Source organism: Meles meles, chromosome 11 (assembly GCF_922984935.1).
Source record: "Meles meles chromosome 11, mMelMel3.1 paternal haplotype, whole genome shotgun sequence".
Taxonomy (NCBI): Eukaryota; Metazoa; Chordata; class Mammalia; order Carnivora; family Mustelidae; genus Meles; species Meles meles.
In genome coordinates, this window is record NC_060076.1 from 78,928,457 (window position 1) to 78,946,530 (window position 18,074).

General features: G+C 41.7%; 1 protein-coding gene across 9 annotated transcripts in view; it reads right to left on the reverse strand.

The window, feature by feature from the left end:
- The window catches only part of TLE4 (TLE family member 4, transcriptional corepressor), a 142,967-nt gene that overhangs the window by 105,814 nt on the left and 19,079 nt on the right, over positions 1 to 18,074 (reverse strand). For 8 of the 9 annotated variants that reach the window (XM_046022608.1, XM_046022605.1, XM_046022604.1 and 5 more), the window contains one exon: positions 1,904 to 1,966. The exons of the other annotated variant lie outside the window; for it this stretch is intronic. In XM_046022608.1, coding sequence (XP_045878564.1) covers positions 1,904 to 1,966 — 63 coding nt within the window. The remainder of the gene's footprint in view (positions 1 to 1,903; positions 1,967 to 18,074) is intronic. 9 annotated transcript variants of the gene reach the window in all.

Here is an 18,074-nt window from a genome sequence, read left to right on the forward strand (position 1 = left end):
TAGGATTTAGAAAACTATGACACAGGTCATTTGTTATACACAAATCAAGGATTTTAACCAAGAAATGTCAAAAGTATTGGGGAAATCAGCAGTAAGTGGTGAGATCATGATGCGGTCTTCCCAGCCTCAAGCAGAGAAAAGGAGCCGCGAGTATCTCCCTGTGGCTTTCCTCTGTGGGGTACAACTACTTCCTTAGCCAATTCATTCCAGTCTGGTCTTGCTCGGCACCACTACCATTACACATTCTCCTCCTAATGGGCTTCCTAGCACAAACAACACAACTCAGGTGGGAAAACAACCTATTTGCAGATCAGCTCCACCACCCTCCCCCCTCCAAGACCTCCTTCCCCTTCTGCATATAGGCCCACAGATTCTGCAAAAATGCCATGGGCATAAGACCTACCAGTGATTACAGATGGGGGGGTCTATGCTTGCAAAGGCCTCAAGTGTCATACCACCCCAGGGATAGTTCAAACTCTTCCCTCTACCTGGGGTATAACACCTCACAGGGTTACAGCTCTGTGGGTTGCACACACATTCTCCCCATCCTCCAGCTCCACAAAGCAGAGCCAATTCAACTAAGAAACACACTGGTCTGCATTGGGCAAGCGCAGCCAGGCTTCCTAAAGAAATGCAAACAGGCCTCTCAACTCCACCCAATCTAGTCACAAGCAAATCCTGGGCAGAAATAGGCAAATGGGGATATAGTGGGTAGTGGTTTTGTGGTCACAGCTAAAGGATGAGAAAGACAATTCCTCCATTGTTGTTTGTGGTCCAGAAGAACATTTGAATTAAGGATGTTAACTCAGATCCATGGTTTGTGAATATGAGTACTCTGTGGGATATTTACCTGATGAAAGGTACCCATGGTTACTGAGATCCGACGGAGTGCAAACCAAGTAAGAATTTACGTAGGAATTCACATTATCTATAATATGCACCCATGCTCAAACACCCGCTGCAGGCTCACATCAGTACATGACCACTGGCAGGCAGGCAGATGGGCAGTTCTCCTGGAAAGCAACGCCACAACATACCTACAGAAGTGAAGGGTAGGAGGAAAGTGTCTCGGTGCCTTCTAGCCCACAACACAAAGCTCGGTGGCCGAGACACACTGCTATTCCATTAGCTAGCTTCTTGCCTTTTCACAGGTGCTCTTACCTGAGCAAATGACAGATTCAGTAATCCAGAAGCACTTTCACCTCAACTTTGTGACTACCAAAAGCAAGCAAGCAAACAAAAAGAGGCCAGAAAAGTCACAAGGACGCCATCATCCCCGAGAAATGCACCTTCTCATTCCAACGTGAGGGTGTCTGCAGACAGCGTATGCTTCCGCCGCTGGTGAGCGAGAGAGGCACGATATCTGTGGTACTCAGAGCGCCGAACCCACAGAGTCCATCCTGCCTATCTTTTTCCAAGGGCAGGCAGTGTTAAGATTTCATCAGGTAATAACTTTTTTAAAGCAGCTAGCCAAAAGTTACCTTAGTCTGTTTACTATGTAAAGCACTTTCTATGGATGTGTCTTTCTGGCAACTCTTAATGCCCAGTGACCAAAGCGTGTAACAAACCCTTTTGGGCAACATTTCAATCCACCCTATGAGAGGCCATTATGGAAAACAGTCATAATTCTGAGCAACAACACTACATCGTCCAATAACAGCAAGATATTTTAACAACTGAATTTTGTTTCACATGTTAGAAAATGTTCCATTATATGAACACAATTATACTCCACTGAATTTTAATAAGGTGTAGAAGTTGGAATGTGAACACTGTATCTTAGAAATGTGCCATACAAACACCAAGAGACTGACATGGCCAGAGAGTCAGTTCCACAATCCCTCTTCTGCAAAACGACTAAAATGCCACCGTCTAGCCCAGTGTCACAAACCAACTGCCTTACCTCTTGGGACAGGAAGGGAATGACTTGCGCACAGATAGCATTCAGCCTCTTGACAATCTCTGCCTGCATTTAAAAAAAGAAAAAAAAAAGGAAAGAAAAGCAATAAAGAGAACAGTCAGCTGGTTACAAATTCCCAAAATATTAACAGGATGATATTAAAACACACTTTATATTCTGGCTGGCGTACTTCCTAAGGAAGAGGAAAACTCTCATCAGCAAGCCCATTAAAAGGAGGCAGTGACAACAGGGCCACATTAATAGCACAATTTATTAACCAGCATTCATCTTAGAAAGTCAACCTTCAAGCACCAGGACAACATAAAAAGGAATTTAATTTTCATGACTGGAAGTCAGTTTTCAAAAGCCTTCAACAGGACCCTTGTTCATTCTAATATGGTTTTTCATAAAACCTTGAGTTTTCCAGAGTTTTAACAGTAAAGATACATTCATCCTACCATCCCAGTTTCTCTCAGCAACTCATTGGATTTCTTCATTTGTGGCCTTTGCTTAAAGTCCCCAACTTCCCAAAAGAAGACACCCAACCAACACAGGTAAGATGATTAACTCAGATCCTGAAGTTATAAATTGATAGGGAAGAGCATGTTTTCTTCAATCATGAAAACTTCCAAATGTGTCCCACCAGGGTTTTCACTGTGCAGAGGTAGATCATGGTAAAATTTCCCTATACTCAGCAGAAAGGGATCTGTATATATACAGAAACTAACCTTGGGAACATTACTTATTCTTGAACTACAGATCTGCAAAGTCCCAGCAACATCAGATAATACAGAATTTATTCCCTAATAATTTCTGTTAAGTATAGAAATTTTCTATCAATAGGATGCTACAGTGACTGAAAGAAAGTTAGGAAGAAAGAAATTTAGAAACAAAGAAAAAGAGAAAAAGAAAAACAAAGAAAGAAAGAAGTGCTACCACTAACTTTTCTTTAAAAATTTACCCAGAGCTTCACTGGTGTTCATCTTAATTTGTATTAATGGATGGCTCCTTATATACTTCAGGATGGGGACATGTAAACACATGGTTTTTTGATACACATACATGCAAAATAGCTTATATTTTAAATGATGGGGTGGGTTGAAGGACAGGCAAGAAGTGTTGAGAGGCAGAAAATGTAAAGCAATTACTTTTCCTGAGACATTCTTAAAATAAATTCCATCCAGGGTCAGTTTCTCATTTTATAAGAGGACAAAAATGCTCTTTTTCTTGCTAAGTCATTACCAGAATGACAGCGACACTCTCCTCATGCAATCTAGGTTTCCTTCTTTCATCAGCCACCCTTTTGACTTTGCGGCTATGCAATCTTTTAAATGCCAGCACCTTAAAAACTTTGCCAGCCAAGAGAAAACACAAATTCACCATGAAGGAAGTTTCAAACCCAGGCTTTCCCTCCCAGCCTGCATTCCTAACAGGATGGACAAAAACCCAGCACCAGTAACATAGCAGTGAATAAGCACCCAACTGTGCTGACCTGATTTAATTTACTGCACTGGCCCCACGGAGCATTTAGCTATCCTTTAAGAATGCTTAAACCACCATGAAAAGCTGCAATGGGAATCACCGAACCACTCTCCACCTGGACGGACATACCACAGTGGTTATGGGGGAACTTCCAGTGTGAGCTGAGAAAATAGAGTAGCATTCACGGGACCAAAAGCACTGCATCTCAAAGGCATTTGGTTGTTAAGCTTTTTGTAGGGAGAGATGGAGGGGGAGAGAATAAAAGATAATGAGACACTTTGGGGCAGACCAAACTGATGATTCTAATGCTTAGAACCATCTGCCAAGCATATTTTCCTCATTATGTTGTTTACATAAATAAAATAGTCCCTTGCTACAAGGGTTTAAAAATGTGTGGGCACATAAGAAAACTGAGTTCTTTAGTTTGCCTACATAATCTATGCAATAAAAACTACTCTAAGGAAACTTACTCATTGGGCAAAATAAAGACCAAGAGGTATTTATTTGGCCTCTTCAATTTTGGACCTAGGCTATTTTAAGTCTGAGCAACTGTGGAAAAAAATATCTCCATTTTCTTAAAAATAAATGTAGAAAAGTAGATTTACTTATTCACGTATATTAACACACACAATAGAAAAAAGGGGAGGGTCTTGCAAACTTTTTCTTTATAGGTCTCCTTCTGTTTAAAAGACTTCTTAATTTCTTTAAGTTGTCATGCCAATGGATTTTTCATGGTCAGGCTAATTGGCGGCAGGGGGGTGGGATGTGTGTGTGATTTCATAAAATTAAGCAGGTCATTCCTCACTTTGAAAGCTAAAGTTGCCTCGGAAACACTGCTGCTTCCATGGTCAACTAATTTTGCCTCTTTTGTCCCACAGGACCCAGCTTTAGGGAGGCATCATTTATTTACAGGCCTTTCCACTGGGCTTCAGTGATCAGCCAATAATACTGTGGACACACACTTCTAATGGCCTATGTTTTGAAACTGAGTCTAATCTAATGGCGTGGGGCCCAAACTCCTTTTCCAGCACAGCCATTAAAGGATGTAGGTTATTGCTGTTGTCACCATTGATATTTGTCATTGTAATGTAATTAGGGCCCTAAAATGATGCATTACAGCCCTTGGCACAGCTTCTATTAAAATCTTTTCTTCTGCTCACTGAACTGCGACCTGCTTTCTGATGAATAACAGACAGACAGCTTTAGGGTAAGGAGCAGATTCATCAAAGAAGTATTTTTCAGCTTTGGGGAAAGAGAGGGGGGAAAAAAAGGCAACCTAGGAGGAAAAGCACTAGGGGAAGAAAAGCCACAATACACATTTGAATTTCATCTGACCACTTGAAATTCTGATTGCGTCTGATGAATCTTGCTTAGACAATATATTCCCAGTCTCCGAATCACATGGTTAATCAGGGCTCTAATCTGCTATCCATCAGCCTATGCCAGTGCTGTAGCTTCCAATCAAATTTATAGGTGATGTGGCTCATGCATCCCTGAGCAAGTACGTTCACAGATAGCCCATTTAAACAGGCCAAGATTCTGAAATACTGCTGTTAGGGCTGCTGGATGTTATTGTGGTATTGGAGGCTTTATAGACGCTGCTAGACTATTGTCTTTAGATACCCACGATATTCCAAAATAGCATTAACGGCCCCAATAATAGGACAATTGTTCATGCCAAATCATAACAAAGTGATTTGTTTTTATAGCTGCCGTTTGTCGAATCCATTAACAATTTTTGATGTTTCGATTGTCTTCCTCTACCCATGAAGACAGTCATTTAAAAATAAGTTTCACACATAGTATTTTTCCTACCCTCATTTCACTAATACTCTATTTCCTCCTCCTGTAATTTCCCACCTTTATGCCACCCTCCGATGAAAAGAACCAATAAATGCCCATCCCTACACACACACACACACACACACACACACACACACACACACCCACCCCAAACTGGGCAAAATATTTTAGAATAAGGCATTCTATGAAAACACCTTGGCAATGCACTCAACACTTGGCACAGGAATGCTGACAGGCTAACACCTCCAAAATGGAGATGGCCAGTGGCCTAACCAATTGGTAATGGAACACCAAAACACAAGGAAGAAGTTTTCACCACTTTTTTCTTCATACTCCAACTCAAGAACTATTGGAAAATGTTTTAACTCCCTTGCATCATGGGAAAGCAACATCATGTACTGAAAAGAATGCCACAATTCAACCATTAGATTTAAAAAGTAACAAATACTGAAGAACACAATATCAAATACATATTTTCTTTATCACTTATAACAAATTACATTAGTCATTTAAGTAAGACAAAAACCTGGTTAAGCCTACACTTGAATTGAATTACATCCCCTCAAATAGTTGTAATATAATAAAAACCTAATTTTTATTTAGATTACTTCCGCCTATGATTTCCTTAAAAAAATTAAACAAATTTTATTTTTATGACATAATAAACTTGAGAGAAAGCACAGATAACTTTATTTTAGTAATCAAAGAGATGTATCAAAAGCAATTATTGGTTTAAAAAATATTTCTTGGAGTTTTAGCCTCTCATCAAAACAGGAGCAACCTACTACACAATATTGTTGAAATAAAACAGAAAAACAAATTAGGACACCATTTTAGCAGCCAAACAGAAAACAACAATAACAAAACACAAACAATTATAGTTTCAGAAAAACATTTTTGAAGAATAACATTTCACAATTAATTTGCTTTCTACAGCAGTTTCTTTGCCAAAAACGGTTTTAAGAGAGACTCTATCTTATTAAGCGTTTATCAAGAACATACATTCACCAATTATATAAAACACTTCAAAAAGGTGAAGAGAAATTTCTCCTTATTCTACCTGAAATCCTTTTTGGAATGTGTACAAATAAATTCTGCAACTCTCTCCCTCACCCTTCTTTTACCTCTATACAACCAAAGACTGTAATTTTTTATTTCAATCAAAAATAAATTATCTTCATTTGTTCTCTGATCCATTCCAAATTTTCTAAGAAATGGCCTAGCTCCTGGAACTGATCCTGCTTGCTTCTAGATTAAAAAGTCAGAGGACTAATGAGAAATTCTTTCCGACTTCTTAAAAATCCAGGCTCAACCTAAGGAAGAATTTTCAAGTAGTAATATTTCTTGAAATTGACAACTCAGTTTTTATCTTGTCATCAAAATTCAACTAAAACTAATTTTTGGATTAAAAAAATTTAAGAAGAACCAAACTGGAATAAGGCATAGAGATTTAGATGAAAGGTACAGTCAGCACTGCTGACAAGCTGGTAAACGAGACGCCTATGTTTTATTTTAGTTCAGGTACTTATTTTGCACAAAATATTTTATATTGCTTAATAAAGCAATAAATGAAGTGATAACATTGTGAGAATCAATTTGATAAAACACCTATCAGTTTCCATAAGGGACTTCATTCAAACAACTAAGACTTTGGGGGGGGGGGGGGCAAGTGTTAAGACTTTTAAAAGCTCTCATCATCCCACTTCCCTCTAATAAGAAAGAGGTACTACCTAGGAATACTCAGTTAGTCTTACCTTGAAAGATATGAATCAATTTTTGGTCAGCACCCCAATCCTACCTCTTTCAGGGAGTTGAACTAAAGCAATGATTTTATCAACAGTAACACCCCAAAGCAATGTCAATCTGTTTTGCTTTGAACTCCTATCTATGCTAATTTACCGAGTGCAAAGTATGCCATTAAGTACCCAGTCCTTAGTTCAGTTCACTGCAGACCCTGAAGTACACCATTTGTTTGTCCTAAAGACATATACAGGTACTACTATTTGTGATGCTAGCTCAAGAGTCCGCAGGGCAATGCCCTTCCTGAAGAGTATCACGATATAGCTACACTTCATGAAACTATTCCAATCCATCCCCACAGTAAAGCTGCATTTTACTGAAGCATTTTTGCCACAATTAGAAAAAAGTGCCCTTTCCTCTCATCTCTTGAGCTCTCGAAGGTCTTTAAGGGAAATCCCCGACAGATGCCGATTATCCTTACCATATCTTCCAGGCTCTGGTTATTGTGTTTAAAAACAGCTCTAAATGTTGAGAGTGATATATTATCAGGGTTAAGAATGACGATCATTGTGCCAGACATCCAATTACTCCCACAAGGTCAAATCATTTCAGTTTTTAAGTCTGAGAAACACTGTAACCAATGTTATCATGATTATACTCAGCTCCACCAGAGGGGAGTGGCAGGGAAAATGGGGGGAAAAGATGGGAGGGAAAAGTGGGATGTCAGAAATAGGGAAAGAAAATGACTTTCTTTGGTGAGCTTGAGGTCAGCTTTTGCCCAACAAGGTTGAGCTGGTCAGAGAACCTGATTACTCTGAGTCCTAAGACACCCATGCAAATGCTCATTTCCTCAGGCCAGTGTGTCACACAGCAAGGCCTGCCAGCTACTGTCTGATTTCTCTTCTCTCTCCCTGTCTCTGAATCCATCAATCAATCTCTCCAGCTGTTTTCACCTTACTCCTTCCTACTGACGTAAGTGTACAGGTGCCTTGGGATGCTGACTTACAATTAAGCATTTTCATTCTTAGCAATAGCAGAGGGAGCAAATATTCACCACCCACAGCAGGTGATGATCATCTACCTTAATATTTCCCAACATGACCTATGTGATTAAACTATATGTAAGAAATACCTAAAGACAGAGGAACTCTGGAAATTGGGAAAAAACCAGTAAGACAAATAAAAACACAAATGGTCCTTATAAGCTCACCAAGGAAACCTACCTCCAGGAAAAGCAATACACCGCCTTCTATGCACTGACAGCCATGCTCTATTTTTCAGTCTATCCTCTTACTTTAGGCTAAAGACTTCCTTGTCTGTTTTCCTCTTCTCTCTCTTTTCTGGAAAACTTATGTCTCTATCCACATTCCTCAGCATTTCCTTTTCTCTCGTCCTTTCAATTCCAGCAAGGCCTCCCCTTGGCTTCTACCAAGGTTTCCCCTTCCCTGTCACAAAAGTATAAAATTTCAAGTCTTCAAAGTCCTTGCTGTCGAGATATCCTTCATCCCCTCAAACGGTTTTCTCACCAGGGTAAGTAGCCAGCTCCTATCAAAACCAAAGTCATGCTCCTCTTCTGCCTGAACTCATGCTGCTCTGCCAAATGCTCCCACTACCAACTGGGTCCAGGCAGAGCAGGCAAGTGACTCCGTGGGTCCCCACCTAGCCTCAAGCAGAAAGGGGAAAAGCATCTAAAAAATGGGGGTGAATAAAGAATGAAAGGATGAGTGAGAGTCCCTGTGCCTGATCTTCCCAAGGCTCGCTGCCTACTCACTCCACTCGCCATCCTGTGACTCCTTCTCCCAGTCATTCTCTGGCCCCATACAGTCCTTTCTCCACAGCGTCTGTAATTTAGTCTGAAAGCATCTCACATGCTTCTGTTGACATGAACGAGAATAGTGCTTCTCAAATTTGAATGTGCGTACTAATCACCCAGGAATCTTGTTAAAATCTCTGCCTAAAGTGGGGCCCAACGATCTTAGCTTCTAACAAGCTCCAAAGTGACACAGACGCCATGGGTCTACAGACAGCACCCTGGGTAGCAAGGTTCTACAGAATGCAGGCTCAATGAAGGCAGAGATCTCTGTCTACAGAGTCCCCCGTATGGTAAGTAGAAGATGCTCAAAAAAATGTGTTGAATGAACAGAAGCAACTGCAGTTCACTTAGGTGGTAGGAATCTCCTAAAATCTTTTGCAAGCACGCTGAAATTGTTTGGGAAGAGTTAGAGCACTTCAACCATAAAGGAATATTCATCTGGAAGACCTGCTTGTACTCTGACTTGGTTTGTTTACCTTCCCAAGGCACATCTTTTCTGGCATTTAGGATGCCATGCTGCTCAAAAAGAATAATAAGTGATCACACTTATTAAGGAAATGCAAATTCACTCTGGACAATTCCTGACTGCTAAGTAAATGACTACAACTTCCATTCTGAAACCTTGGCCAGGACATGTGTTTTAAAAGATAGTTTAGAAACAGGATAAAAGGAGATGCCACTCCACCTCTCTCCTTAGGTTAATCACACCAGACGGCTGATCCCCTCCCCGACCAGAACTGGGGTATTTGTTAGCACAACGGGGGAGTGTCTCATATGCTGCATCAAGATAAATCTCCACGAGGGTATCTCCAGAGTAAAGCGGGGTGATGCAGCTCACAGCCCAAGGAAGGGCATAGCCCGAGCCATGCACTGGCATCCACGCTCTCACCAGAAGTGCAAAGAGCAGTTCCTGGTAATTTGAGGTATAGTGGGTCACACACGAACCACCACACGTGCAGGGCAGTTCCCCGTGCCAATCCCATTCAGAACCTGGGGCAGTCAGGAGCCAGGCTTCGGAAGCCAGGGACACAGAGGCAGCATGAGGCCTCCCACCGAGAACACGCCATTCCATTCCCTGCCAAACAAAGGCCAGAAACTGCTGGGATCCACATAGATTCAAATATGCAAATCCCCTCCCTATCATCCGAACAAACCTGTTTGAATACTTTCACTGTAGGGGGACGTTCTTCCACAGAACGTACTAATTCCTGGCGGGTTGTGTGTTTTTGTCCTTGGTGCAGCGTATCCCACACAAACGTCCGCCATCACTCAAGGTTGCCTCACCCAAACTCTCTTCATGATTCACAGAGGTGGGACTCCCTCAGGCTGGGAGAAACCACTTGTTACAGGCTGGTTAAAACATTAAAAAAGAAAAAAGAAGTCCCACACCTCTCTATAATCAGAAAAATAGCATTATCTCTACAGTCAGGCTCATATCTACTTTTGCTTTTTCTTTTTTTAATATTCTATGAGATAGGTTGAGAAAATTAAATGTCTAAGAAACTATCATCCCCTTTTGTTCCTGTACTTCTAGATACCGTTCAAATGTATTTCAAGCTGCTTTTAATTAAATTGTGCAGGCAGTTTAAATATTTAAATGTGTACCTTAGAAAAAGCCCAAACCACAAGTGTATGGCTGCCTTTCTGTCCACTCAACAAATATTAAGCACCTACTATTTGCCAGGCCTACTTTAGGTGCTGAGACACAGGGGTGAACAAGACAGAGAAGTCCCCGCTGCCGTGGAGTGCACACTTCAGGGGTGGGAGCCAGAAGCGAACAGACGGTGGGTGCAGAGGAATTTCAGATATGGGAAGTGCTTCAGAAGGTAAAATGGGGGTTCTGAGAGAGAAGGCTGAGGCAGGGCATGGGTCTGATTTGGATGAGGTGATTAAAGAAGAGCACATAAAGAACTGCTTTAAAAGCTGAGATAAGGCTGGAAGCAGCATCGGTCAGAGCAGCTTCTACACAGCGTTTATTTTGCAGATGTTGTTAATAAGTATTTATACACGTAAAGGGCTCCCTGACCAGATGACCTCCCCCGGCTTAAACAGAGTTAAGCAGGTTCCTTTGCTGTTGGACGCCTCAGACCTTTCATTTGATAGCGCTAGTTACAAATATGTGGAAAGGTGCACAGAAAAGACGGTACCAATCAACTTGACTGCGGAACCCTTTCTTCTCAAAGCTCTTAGAGCACATCACACTTTGTGGCCAACGCTGAGCTGGTCAATGGTTTCCAGGCCTGGCTTTACACCAGCACCACTGGTGGATCTTTTCACAAAGAGCAACGCCCAGGCCTCACCACAGACCAATGAACTCACTCCTGGAGGGCAGAACCCATGCCTCAGTGTATTATTTTAAAGCTCCCCAGGTGATTCTAATGACAGACTTGAAAACCATTAAGCTAGAGTACAGGACGTGTGCAATAAAAAAGGGAGTGGAAAATAAGGACAGAAGGGGCTCCCAGGGTCAGCCTGTGCAAGGTCTGAATGCCACACTGAAGAGCCTGAACTTTATTTGCAAGGCAGCAAAGACCTATCAAGGACGATTCCTATGATAAATACCAGACAGGAGGTCAAGACACTCTAGCACATTCTGGCCCTCCACCCCCTTCTTGATAATATTTGAACGGTGGTGAAGGGATTTATAACCACGAAATAGACCACAAAAGGAAAGATGGAGGATGAAAGATAACTTTAGAATAGGAACACTATGAAATCCCATAGCACTACAAACCTGGGGAATTCAATAAGACGTTTTCAGATACCAGCTCATTCACTCACTCCTGCTCTAAGCCAACAGCTACGGTGGGAATGGCAGTGAATGCAGGATTGATCTGGACTCTGAAGTGTTTATAATCTAGTACAAAGAACAAATGCAAATAAACACAGTTAACAGACAGCATACGGGGCCTTGGTGGTACACAGAAGAGTCCTAGAAATGGGGGTGAGGGGGATGAAAACCCTTCTGGCTTAAGTCTTCACGGAGCCTTTGGGGAGGTACATGTGAGCCATATTAATTCCACAGTTTCAATAATGGTCTCCTATCCCGCCAGGCACTGTGTCATAGTCGGAGAAACGGAGTAGCAGAACAAGACAGGATTTATAGAGCCCATGATAATCTAGCAAAGGAAACAGACACAGAAAAAAATATAAAATGCATGGTATTTAAAATGCTTAACAGAGGACTCTGGTTCCCTGAGTAACTGAGGGTGAAGTGAGTCTTACAGACAAAGGAGAGAGGAGCAGGGAAAAGGGCAAGAACATTCCAAAACGGATCAGACTGCTGCATCAACGTGGGACATTCATAGTCAACAAACAGGACAGGTGAAAGAAAGGGGGCAGTAGCAGCACAAGATGAGGCTGACGATGCAGATCCACAACAGCCCGGGGTACTGGTATTATCTCCACTCAGGCTGGACCACTGTGAAAGTCATCTTAAATATGTAAGGCGGCTAAATGTGCCAATCATGGTCACAAGTATTGTCATCATCCTAATGTTCATGGAATTTCCCCCATACCAGATATTTCACTTCAGTGCAGAACAATTCTATGAGAATTACTCTGCCCTCATTTTACAGATAAAGCCAAAGAAGAACCTGGGTTAAGTAATTCACCACGCTCAGATAGCTGGAGAAATAAATAGATGTGGGAGTAACTGGGAGCAGATTCCAAGAGACCAGATGACTGACTGGGTGTGGCTAATGAGCAAGAAGGAAAGGCAATCATCACCTGCCTCCAGGTCTCCGGCCTGGGAAACTGGGTGGATGGTTCTGGCATTTCCTGAGATAGAGATCACTGGACCACAAGCAGGCTTGTGGGGGATGATGTCATCTGGTGACACTGAGAGTTTAAGTACTTTTGAGGCACTGAATGGAAATGAGGACTCAGTTTCATAGGACAGTCTCGGAGGAGAGATCCAGGCTCTAGAAAAAATTTGGGATCCATCTATCAAACGAATCCCAAATTTTTTTTGGGACACCAGCAAGGTAAAGGGTAAAATGAGCCGAGAAGCAGAGAGAGCCATGATGGGAATCCTGGCTGGACTTTCAGGAGGGGAGAAGGACCCCTAATAAATGACCCAATATGGACAGATACCAAAGTGTTCCTTGTGCTCCCCTAAGCCCACGTAAGTCTTGGTGACAGAGGGGGCAAGCAAAGGAGATACTCTGCGCAGGGAAAACCAGCAGCACGTTGTGACCTCCCTAAAATCTGGAGATGAGAAGTAAGAACCCATGATCCCAACATGTAAAACCTGGGTATGGTGCTACCAATCGTAAGGATAGGGAAGTCACAAGGTTAGTTTCAAGGTGTGTTGTGGGGGGGCACTTACGTAAGGCAAAGGGAAAAAGCTGAACTCAGCTGATGAAACATTCCAGATGTTTCACCAGATATTGAGAATGCACACCAGATATTGAGAATGATACAACTGAGGAGTGCCAAATCCCAGGATGACTCTATTTACTAGTCCAGCTGAACCATGACTTTAAGCAACCCCTAAGTGATTTGGGACTCCATTTCTACACCCATGAAATGGGAAGAATACTAGCTGTCCCATATCTGCTTGGCAGAAATATTTATGAGGATACACTTATGAATAAAATCCCTTAAGGTAAGTAGTTGTGTTCTAAGACAGAACTAAGATTAGATAGTGCTACAAATTGAGTAGCTGTATTGTTAGGTATCGATTCAAGCTTAGGCTCTTCCTGTCTCTCAATTAAGAAGGCATCCCTCACTAATTTATATTGCACCAGGGAAGGGCTGCACATCTAAAGCGGATGGGGTGGGGGGAAGGTGGGCAGACTCGCTGGCACAGTGATAACAGAGAACAGTGCTTCCCGATTGGGAAGAGGAACGAGTCACAAGCCCAGCCCCAGAAAATGTGCTGTTTCTCCACTTTCTTGCACTATGACCCAGAAAAGACATTCTAGTATTTACGTTTTGCCACTGGCAAAGGATCTCTCTTCCTCTTTTCTTGGTAAACAGATACTCGCCCTGGATGCAGTAAATTTTATATACAGTATTAAAGAGTAAAGAATAGCGGGCTGTGGGGAGAGGAGGAGAGGTGGAGGGGAAGTCACGCTTAATTTCAAAGCTTCCTGTTAATTCAAGACTACAGAAAACAGTTATATGAGATTTACAGAAATGCGTTCTTTCCATTAGAGATAGATGATGAAAAGGAAAAACACAAATTCTAAGACAAGAATTCAGAAGTACTCCAGAAGAATTTAAATGAGTTTTGCACTAACCAGTGCACAAACCACAGTGACTCTGAAGAGCTTCCCACTTGTGAATCTGTGTCAAATGCCTTGACTTAACTTACTGTTTTGCACATGTCCCTACCACCGTGAACTTGATTTTACCTTTAACCTAACTTGCCTCTAAGTTTACTTTTTTATCTTTCAGGTTACACCTTCATTTTATGACCCTCTATTTGTCTATTCCTAATAAAACAACCCTGATAAACCGCCTGATTACATATTCTGCAGCAGCACTACTGAAGGGCGGCCAATCCTCAAACTGCTGGCCAGCAGCGAAAAGACAATGGTCGTGTGCCAGAGTTAAATCAACTACTGTTCAGTTCAGCTAGGTGGGGTTTTTTTGTTCTTTGGTTTTGTTTTTTAACAATGAAGACATCTGCAAATGAAGAAACGGGTGTGATTTAGTCTGGTGGAAGCTCCTTATTGTTAACGCCCACCTACGCCAAATTGCTCGCAGACCTGCTCCAGTCCGCAGACCACACTGAGTAACACTACTCTAAACCAACACTCCCACATTGCAAACTATAATTTCTTATTGCCTGGGACTTTAGAAAAGGTGGTAAATATATTCCTTCAAGGCAACAAAATTCTCTAACGCAGCCCTAATAAACGCAGCATTCTCTGATCCCTGCCTGCTTTACATGGAGAAGCTAAGTGGCCACAGTTATACTTAACTGCTTAAGGGCAGCTGAAGGCCTAAAACTCAGGTCTACAGACACCTCAGACCTCAGCGGGGCCCTCCCACCAGATCCCGCTGCCTGCCAGTCTGATGCCATGCTACAGCAAACAAAAAGAAAGGACTACAATTATGAACAGTACTTTTTTATTTCTAAATGACAGGGTTAGAGAAGAGCATGGCCAATGTTACCGCTCAGAGGTTTGTGTTTCTTCCACAACAAAATATACCTCAAAATTGGGAGTTCTGCTTGCTTAAAACTTAGGTTTAATAAATTTTCTGCATCGAATGTGCTCACATGAGAAATCAAGTTAGAACAAAATGTACTACTTCATGATTTTTTTTCCCCATTTATCTAAAATACTGCTCAGGAACTAAGAGGTCAATCTGGGCAGGGTAGCCACTGGAGGATGGGGAGAAAGGAGACAGAATTTGAAAGCGTAAGCACCTGTTACAGTGGGTTCTCAGTGAGCAGAGGAGGGACAACTGGAAAGTGCCCCCTTTCTCTGTAACAATGTACCAAGCTCACCAGCCCCCAGCTGGCATGCAGTCAGGCTGCCCAAAGCAAGGTGCTATTAAAACTACTTCCTTGGCTGAACTGTTCCAGAGATGTAGGTCTGGAATCTAAGCAAGGGAAGGTTATACAGATACCACACTACCTATCAATCCTGACATCCTAACCCGGGGGTGTGATTCACACAGCACACAGACTCCCCCATGTACTATACAGACTACTATACACGGAAGAAATTGTAAAGATTTTATGGCTCCCTGCTACTGCATATGCGGTCAGTGGACCAGCACCGTCAGCATCACCTGGACATCATCTTGCAGGCACCACTCCAACCGTACTGAAAGAGCCCTAGATTCTAAAAGGACCCCAGTGATTTGCATGCACACGGAAGTTTGAGAAGCACGGCTTTCATTCACCGGTTCTTGACCCTGCTGCACATCAGAATCACCCTGGAGCGTTTAGAAAAAATGCCCATGCTCAAGTCCCAGGTTCTGGGGCTTGGGCACCAGCATTTTATGAAACATATTGATCTGGTCCTATCCTCTCGTTTTCTAGTTACGCATGAGAACTGAGACTCAGGGAAGTTAAATAATTTACCAAGATCACAGGGAGTTAGTGGCTAAAAGCACATCCTGAAAACAAATTTATAATAGTGCTGCCCACAAAAGAGATAAACCATAAAGTTACCAATAAATCAAAATTAACTTTAAAGATCTAAGGTTTCATTTTACTATACATACACTTTTTGTACTTTTGTACTTTTAAAAGAAATAAAACATATGCATGTCTATTTTTGTATTACCCTTTGAACCTTGACCTGTACTTTTGATGAGGGGTAGGCAGACATAATTTTGCATCAGCCACAGTGCAAATGGTGGAGACAGTAAGGCCTGAGCCTTGGCCTTCTGCCTAGGTCAGCAGTTAGCTCAGAGTGGAAGGATCATGGATGATTCTTCTTCCTAATATTACCTTTTTAGCAAAAAAAACCCAAAACAAAACAAAACAAAAACCCAAGCATATCAAAACCACCTTTTAAAGATCACAATTTAAATTGAAACGTCAGGGCACTTGGTGGCTCCATCCTTAAGCGTCTGTCTTTGACTCAGGTCATGATCCCGGGGTCCTCGGATAAAGTCCTGCATGGGACTCCCTGCTCAGCAGGGAGCCTGCTTCCTCCTCTCTCTCTGCCTGCCTCTCTGCCTACTTGTGATCTCTCTCTGTCAAATAAATAAATAAAAATCTTTGGAAAAAAAAAAAGTCCAAAAGCAAGGACAATCACTGTGTTCTGATTATAGACTTTTCCAAAAGCACAGAACTGGCACCCAGCACATCTGAGACAAGAAACTTTTGCCACAACTGCTGACCTTTCTGCCGGTCGATGATTATGTCAGTACATTTAAATCACCCATAAATTAGCACTAGATACATGGAGGTGCGGTGGGAGGTGTGGGTGGAGTGAAGGAAATTAAAAGCTGTGGTCAGACTTGAAAAAAAAAAAAAAAAAAAATACCCCAGAAAGCTACGCTATGTTTCTGACAGTTGAAAACAGACTGCATGACAGACAGCAAAACCACATTTCCGCATGAGTTTTATTTTTTCTTTTTGGAATGGATCTGTGGTTTTATGCCACCAAGCAATATTTTGGTTTACCAAAATGTACTCTATGGCCTTTTTAATTTCATGTTTACTAACTTTCCTTACTATCATTGCTGTTCTCATTCCACTACAGCAGTTTAAGACAAGTGTCTAAAGGGGGGAAAGATTAAAATATAGAATATGCCACATTAGAGAAAAAAGAAGAAATTAACTGCATATATAATATGCATTGACTGAAGCATCCATTGCAATTTCAGTATTTAGATCATACATAACGAACAATGGGGAAAATTATTTCTTTTGAAATACAGTAGTTTCTCAAAACAATTACAGACTCAGACTCATGTTTACACAAAATTTCTCAACACAAAAAGGATATGGAATCACTGACCTAACACAGTCATTGGCCAAATGATTTAAGAGTTAAACAGAAAAAAAAAAAAGAATGGAGCAAAGTTTCCATAGCTGATGAATAATTTAGAGAATCTGTATCTATTTTTAATGTTAAAAAACTTTAAAAAGGAAAAAGTCAAAAATCAGATAATTTGCAAACTCCCACTATTCTATCTATATAAAGGTAATGGCAGTAATCAAGCAAAAATGATGAAGAGAAACACTCTCTCCATACACTAACACAAAGGTCACACGCCTTCTTTAAAATGGGAAGTTTCTTTAAAATGGGAAGTTCCTAAATCCACTGTCTGCAAAGAGCTGCCTGGCAAAGTCCATCCTCGTCTGGGTAGAGAATAAAAGCACAAATACAGGTCTTACGTAAAAGAATCCTTGAGGCTCTTGGCAGGAGTATAGATTTGGCAGGAGATGAAGGGAAGATATGGATATGAGGGCAAGAAAGAAAGAAGCAACAAATTTACTTTTCTTTCCTCCTCTTCCTTCTATCACTCCCTCCCCCCTAGGTAGCAAATGCCCAGCATAATCAAGAGAAAGTTCCCCCTTCCAAGGTTTCCTTTTCTATCAGTGGTACCAGGATTCTGCCAGGCTACAGGGGTCAATGTCTTAGGAACTCTTTCCTATGCATTTACACACCCCTCATCCAATGAACTGCTGGATCATTTGGGTTCCTCCTTGCAAGTCCCACATGCCTCTTCAACCCTGTCCCTCTCCAGTCCTGTGTCTCTTCACCCAGATCATTTCAGCCAACATTCACTGAACATCTGCTGTCATGGCCCATGCTAGCTGCTGAGAATATAGCAATTGCAAAGCAGACATGTCCTTGCCCTACCGTCTGATTAATCTTCCTGCTTTCCTTCAATAGCCCACATACTATACTACCA